The sequence below is a fragment of the Salmo trutta genome, chromosome 9 (assembly GCF_901001165.1).
Source record: "Salmo trutta chromosome 9, fSalTru1.1, whole genome shotgun sequence".
NCBI classification, from domain to species: Eukaryota; Metazoa; Chordata; class Actinopteri; order Salmoniformes; family Salmonidae; genus Salmo; species Salmo trutta.
The window spans coordinates 22,845,632-22,852,888 of NC_042965.1; the positions used below are offsets into that span (position 1 = coordinate 22,845,632).

The 7,257-nt window shown below is 38.6% G+C and overlaps 1 protein-coding gene across 1 annotated transcript; it reads right to left on the reverse strand.

The window, feature by feature from the left end:
• Positions 1–250: 250 nt before the first annotated feature.
• On the reverse strand, positions 251–4,723 carry LOC115200207 (C3a anaphylatoxin chemotactic receptor). The gene is made up of 2 exons (XM_029763070.1): positions 4,691–4,723; positions 251–3,186 (listed from the first exon to the last, which is right to left on the reverse strand). Exon 2 carries the CDS (start codon positions 3,172–3,174, stop codon positions 2,134–2,136), a length of 1,041 nt encoding a protein of 346 aa, XP_029618930.1. The 5' UTR covers positions 3,175–3,186; positions 4,691–4,723; the 3' UTR covers positions 251–2,133.
• Positions 4,724–7,257: the final 2,534 nt, after the last annotated feature.

The following is a 7,257-nucleotide window of genomic DNA, read 5'->3' on the forward strand; positions in this document are numbered from 1 at the left end:
GTAAAGTTTCACATGGATTTCACATGTACATTTTTCACATAACTCAGATGTGGTTTCCCAAAATGTCACGTGATATTATATATTTCACATGTGAGTTTTTGTAACTGCCGGGATTAAAACCAACGTCTTGACCTTTAGACCAAGAGGGTCAATACTGATTCTGAAGTCACAGGTGGGCATACCTCATCGCGGGACTATTTTAATGTGAATTTTAACATGTTAAACACGATAAATAAGGAGACACGGAGTAAGCTTATTTTCACTGGGGTTCTCTTCCAATGTATATTTATTACAAATTCCTCTCAATCTCAAAAAATTGACTCTTCAAATTCAAAATCCTCTCTTTGTAGAAAAGCATCTGTTGACATTCATTCTAATAGCAAACACATTCACAAGTTTTCAAATACATTAAAATACATTTAATACACCGGCATAAAAATTAACAAAATCCAAATGGACAACTAACAATAATGGAAGCTAAAACTAGCTAGCTGGGATGAAATGGCAGGCTAGCTAGCACCTAGCACTAAGCTAGCTAGCAAGCTAGCAGTTAGAAATTAGCATGCGGCTATTAGATATAGATTTAATAAAAATTACATTCTAAAATACATATAATTAGCGTGGTTCATATGTACACATGCAAATACACTCAATATGAGCCCTTCTTTGTAAACATTTTTACCATTTAAGAGATCCGAAAAGTATCAAATATTTTTTATTAAATCATCTGAGATGCCAACATGTTACCATTGACTTGCATACAAAAGTGATTTAGCTAGCTAGTTACTTAGCTTCGCTACACTCATGTTCATGGAAAAAATCTGACTTGTTTTTCACTTGGTCAAAACAATTAAATTATATATCAAAATGACCCAAAAACTCATTACAGTTCAGTTAAACATTTTCTCTCTAGATTTTGAAAACGGAACCATGCATACAAACCGGAACACAGGATATTAAAAATAAGGAGACACAGCGAGCTAACTAGCTTCTCGGTTCTTTTCACCGGGCTACTTCCAACGGCCACAGACCAACGTATGAAGAGAGCGTGCGCCTGCAGTAGAAACACTCCGAATGCCTCCTCCTCGTGGTAGCACTAAATATACATGTATATCAATGCAACACCACGGAGGAATACAATAAAAATGAAGTGGATGGCGCCATAATTATTTTTTACACACTTTAATTATTACTTTTTTACAGAATGGCATTACATAATTTGCAATTCCCCATGTGGAACAATTGCTACTGCAACATGTTAACACCACTTTTTCACATGGGAGGAGAATAACACTATTTCACCCCCATACGTGACCTTGCAATTACACAATGTGAATGATTCTTACATGTGAAATTGCAAATGTGAATGTTTTTTACATGTAAACTTGCAACACGTTATTCTCCTCACATGTGAAAACACGTTATTCTCCTCACATGTGAAAGGTGGTGTTAACTTGTAAACTCTAAATTTAATACATGTGAACATATGGATTCACATGAGAAAGTTTCAGCTTAACATGTGAAAAAAGCTATTTCACAATTTGTAAGAGATATTAGTACAGTATGAAGTTCCAAAGGCTTCACGTTCATCCAAAATAATTGTTGACCAACAGCGGTTTTGTGAAGTATAAACACAGGGCTCTTCAATTAGATTCTCAGCTCCTCTATAGGATATGTAATTACACTTGACCTTTCAGTGTCACAGCAGATGAGCTGACAGATGAATGTTGGCACGATGGGCTGAATTACATTTCATGGTACAAATCTGATTACACAAAAACCTGTCAACTAAAAGATTGGTGATGCATGGCAGGAAATGCAGACAACATACAGTACAATATTGTTGCTCATGTTACTTGAGTGGTGGTGAAAATTACATTCAACTACATTTGAACAATACCGTTACAACAACTGTGTGGGTGTTACAGGAAACCACTTTAAATTAGTTATTTCCTCAGGGTTAAAACATTTGCATAGTTTGCATTACAGTTGGCTAAGACAGAGCAAATCTTATATTGTTACAACTATGGACCTTAATATGTGAACTTAATGGGTTATTGTATTGGCAATATATAAAATATACTTAAAAGGGGCATAAGTCTGCCCTGTTTTACAATATTTGTTGAAAGGCAATCAGACATTTGTATAAACTTTTGAATCAGCCTGGGAGAAAGAGGTCCCTCTACTCCTTGAAGAGCGTTCCTCCTCATCAAAAGCATTTTCAATCTTAGAAAGGAAAGAGTTACAGCATTTCTGCTTGAAGTCTTTGCCCATGAATGCATACAGAAATGGGTTCAGGCAACTGTTTGCACTAGCCAGAGTCGCAGATATATTTATCCCTTCATGAATAACAGTTAGAGAAGTTTGATCGCGGGCTTTAAGTTCCAGAAGGATGAAGACATGGTATGGAAGCCAGCTGATGAAAAATATGGCTATCAATGCAGTCAGGACTCTGAAGGGTTTGGAGGACCTGGTCATCCTGTTGGTCCTCAGTCGCAGGATGAGGATAGAGTAGCAGAAGATGATGATGAGGAGCGGGAGCACAAAGCCACTGATAAATCGACTGACAGCTACAGTTATGTGACTGTTTGGGTGTGGGTAATAATTCAAGCACTTTGTGTCTGTGGTTACCTGACGAAACACTGTGGAGGGAATGCTCAGTGCAACAGAGACGGCCCAGGCAAGAACCACAACTGCAGAGGCCTTCCTCACGGTTCGCTGGTTCTGGGCCCAAACTGGGAATACGACAAGTAGATAACGGTCAACACTGATGACGACCAGGAGGAAGATGCTACTGAACATATTGAGGAACATCACAAAAGAGGTGAACTTGCACATGAAGTGCCCTAAGATCCACTCCTTTGTTACCATGTAGATTATGTTGAAGGGGAGACAGGCACAGAATATGAAGTCGGAGATGGCCAGGCTGAGGTACCAGGTGGTGTTGACTGTCTTTTTCATCTTGAGACCAGCTATCCAGATGACCACCCCATTCCCACAAACCCCCAGCAGTAAGATGACAACATTGACCACAAGGAGTATGACCCAGCCTCCTTGTGAACTGGCTGATGGATCCAGTGGTTGGCCAAATGAGGACTGAGTTGGGGGGTTGTTGCTATCATCATAATCATCATTATCATACGTTGTAATTGTGTCTAATGTCCCTGCTGCCATGGCTCTCTCGTTCTGTCCAAACACAAGTATAAAAATCAGCTTCCTCAGAGAAAACAAACAGTAGGACCTTTGAATATCATTTCATTCAATACATTAATTTAAGATTTGAGGATTGAAATGTCAGTATTTTGAATGTTATTGAAAAGCTTTAGCTGTGTCAACTCAGAACATTTTCTTAAGTTAACTAAGTGATAAAATATTAGTTGCATTGTAATATATTCATACCATTTTATGTCCGTGGGGTAAAACAAATCAAAAAACACAATGCCTGTCACGTCCTGACCAGCAAAGGGGTTATTTGTTAATGTAGTTTGGTCAGGACATGGCAGGGGGGGTGTTTGTTTTATGTGGTTCGGGGTTTGTTGGGATATGTGTTTATGTAGAGGGGTGTTTGTTTAGAGTATTCCGGGGTTTTTGGTTATGTTCTATGTTTGTATTTCTATGATCTGTCTATGTTGTGTATTTCTTTGTGTTGGCCTTGTATGGCTCTCAGGAACAGCTGTACATCGTTGTTGCTGATTGGGAGTCATACTTAGGTAGCCCTGTTTTCACATGTCCCTTGTGGGAAGTTGTTTTTGCATAGCTGTGTGTGTGTGTGTGTGTGTGTGTGTGTGTGTGTGTGTGTGTGTGTGTGTGTGTGTGTGTGTGTGTGTGTGTGTGTGTGTGTGTGTGTGTGTGTGTGTGTGTGTGTGTGTGTGTGTGTGTGTGTGTGTGTGTGTGTGTGGCCTGCGATACTGAGCGTTTTCTTGTTTTGTTTTTGTTAGTGGTCTAATAAACGTTAAAATGAGCACTCAACCCGCTGCGCCTTGATCCATTACATACGACGACCGTGACAATGCCATTAAATGGCACACTACGTCATGAAAATCTCTTATTGACACAAATGCATGATTTGCTTGAAGGTACAAGTTATCTGCACTTGGTTTTAAGCTATGCTTTTATAATGACCTATTTTAAGGGTTCCTTATTAATTTATTTAAATTCAGGAACTGAAATTGACATGCAATTTCAAAATTTGAATGAAGTGAAAATGAACCTCAACTTGAATTGCAGCCTCCTCCTAAACCTGGTCAGGCACAGCATCTAATACCTAACACTGACTTTGGCCCTTTGGATATTACAGAGGCTGCAGGTGAATATATTCTGAATCTTGTTTTGTAACTCTTGATAAACTAATGTAATTACACTCACTTTTCAAATAAACTGTTCACCCTGGATTCACACAGCTTGAAATAATACTTTTTAAATGTTTGTTCATGTTTTGAAAATAACTTTTTAGTTATTAGATTTGATTATTTATTTATTTTTACTTTGGTGTGTCCAACACAAAGATGGTTAGACACAATTTGTTTCTGTCACAACTACAGGTATTTATGACTTTTAATTAGATAAATAAATACAAAATGCATGAAACATAAACAATATTGTAACCAAGTTAACATAAAGCCTAATAAGTGTATATCAATTGACATTACATCCCTCAAAACATTGGATTTAATCAGAAAAAGGCACTCACCACACACACAACAGAAACAGCCTGCTGCAGAATCACAAATGCAGTTTAGTAGGGGACAGTACTTTTTCTGCTTGTCATACTCATTTCCTTTTAACAAGCAGCTTCTCTTTCTGTGGTTTACACCAAATATTTACATAAATAACCACAAACATGGTCCAATACAATACAAGATCATCGCTTAGTCAGCTTCTTCAGAGAAACAAATTAAACAGGTAGATTGAACAGAACAATGCTTGTGTTTTTACAAATACATGAACAATTCCAACTCCCAATGAGTTCACAGCGGTTGTATGAAATGTGTTTTCCATGTATTGTTCAACCTGAATATCAACACAGGAGTCTCCAATTATTTTCTCCATCCTGGTCTCAGAGCATATTGTATTATTCTGTATGTAAATCTGAGATACTCCATTTTGTATGATATGTTACGTTTCGTATGGTATGTATTAATTTGTGGATGTCCATCACCCATTTCGTATGATATGTTACGAATTACAATTTCTATTATATGTTATGAAATTGCAAAATGTACAATATGTTAAGAATTCACAAAACATATGATATGTTATGAATTTTAGCTAGGTGGCTAACGTTAGCTTGGCTAGAGGTTATGGTTAAGTTTAGGAGTTAGGTTAAATGGTTAAGGATAGAGTTAGGGTTAGGGTTAGCTAAAAGGGTTAGCTAACATTCTAAGTAGTTGCAAAGTAGCAAAAATAAGTAAGTAGTATAAAAGTTGCTAATTAGCTAAAATGCTAAAGTTGTCTGTGATGAGATTCGAATTCGCAACCTTTGGGTTGGTAGACGTTTGCATTAGGGGAAGGGTTAGCTAACATGCTAAGTAGTTGCAAAGTAGCTAATTAGCTAAAATGCAAAAGTTGTCCGTGATGAAATTTGAACTAGCAACCTTTAGTTTGCTAGACGTTTGCATTAGGGGAAGGGTTAGCTAACATCCAAAGTAGCTGATCAAGTAGTAAGTAGTTGAAAAGTTGCTAATTTGCTAAAGATGTCTATGATGAGATTCGAGCTCGCAACATTTGGTTTGCTAGATGTTTGCCTTAAGTAACCGTCTGTCCTATGTAACCATACCAAACGTAGCATATATCATACTAATTTGAGTGTACCGGATTCACATTTAATATGTTATGTCTAGTCTATAAGACCAGGCTGAATTCTCAGATCCTCTATAGCAGGTATTCCCAAGGGGTACACGCAATACCGTCGGGGGTACGCCAAATAAAATGTGATTCACATTTTCAAACAGTACATTTGTATTTTCCAACGGGGCTATACATTTGGGTGAGGTTTTTTTCCCCCGCATGTGTAGTCTTGTTTCACTGCCAAAAATAAAATTAAACCATCTAGTGTTAAGCGAAATAACAACACAATGTCAAATACAGGTAGCCTAGTCAAATAATTAACATCCAATCACATTAACCGTTACTCTCTTGCGGGAAACCTTCACTCTTGTGCAGACATTTAGAAACGAAAACATGACAATTTGAAAAATAAGCCACGGGAGTTTGAGCGAGAATAAAGAAGACTTTTCTCTTTTCTCTTGTCTTTTCCGGTGTCCTGTGTGAATTTAAATATGCTCTCTCTAATTCTCTCTTTCTCTTTCTTTCTTTCTCTCTCTCGGAGGACCTAAGCCCTAGGACCATGCCTCAGGACTACCTGGCTTGATGACTAATTGCTGTCCCCAGTTCACCTGGCCGTGCTGCTGCTCCAGTTCCAACTGTTCTGCCTGCAGCTATGGAACCTTGACCTGTTCACCGGACGTGCTACCTGTCCCAGACCTGTTGTCCCATACCTGCTGGAACCCTGACCTATTCACCGGACGTGCCACCTGTCCCAGACCTGCTGTTTTCAACTCTCTAGAGACAGCAGGAGCGGTAGAGATACTCTCAAAGATCGGCTATGAAAAAGCCAACTGACACTTACTCTTGTGTTACTGACTTGTTGCACCCTCGACAACTACTATGATTATTATTATTTGACAATGCTCGAAATTTATGAACATTTGAACATCTAGGCCATGTGCTGTTATAATCTCCACCCGGCACAGCCAGAAGAGGACTGGCCACCCCTCATAGCCTGGTTCCTCTCTAGGTTTCTTCCTAGGTTTTGGCCTTTCTAGGGAGTTTTTCCTAGCCACCGTGCTTCTACACCTGCATTGCTTGCTGTTTGGGGTTTTAGGCTGGGTTTCTGTACAGCACTTTGTGATATCAGCTGATGTAAGAAGGGCTATATAAATACATTTGATTTGATTTGATTTTGAGTAGTAAGACATGTATAAAAGCAACAGATACCATTAATAAGAAGGGGCTAGAAGTGTCTTATATGGTGAGCTACCGAGTGGCTAGGACAGGCAAGCCCCATACTATTGTGGAGGTCTTAATTCTTCCTGCTGCAGCGGATATGGCTGGGACAATGCTGGGGTAAAAGGCCAAAAAAACTATACAGACAATGACTTCATCAAACAACACTGTTTCACAACGCATCAGTGACATGGCAGGAGATGTTTTGAAACAATTACTGCCAGTGAATTCTATGTGTTACAGCTGGATGAG

What these genes read in the sequence shown, in the direction of transcription:
- LOC115200207 (XM_029763070.1), bottom strand. Translation starts at nt 3,174, where the DNA reads ATGGCAGCAGGGACATTAGACACAATTACAACGTATGATAATGATGAT.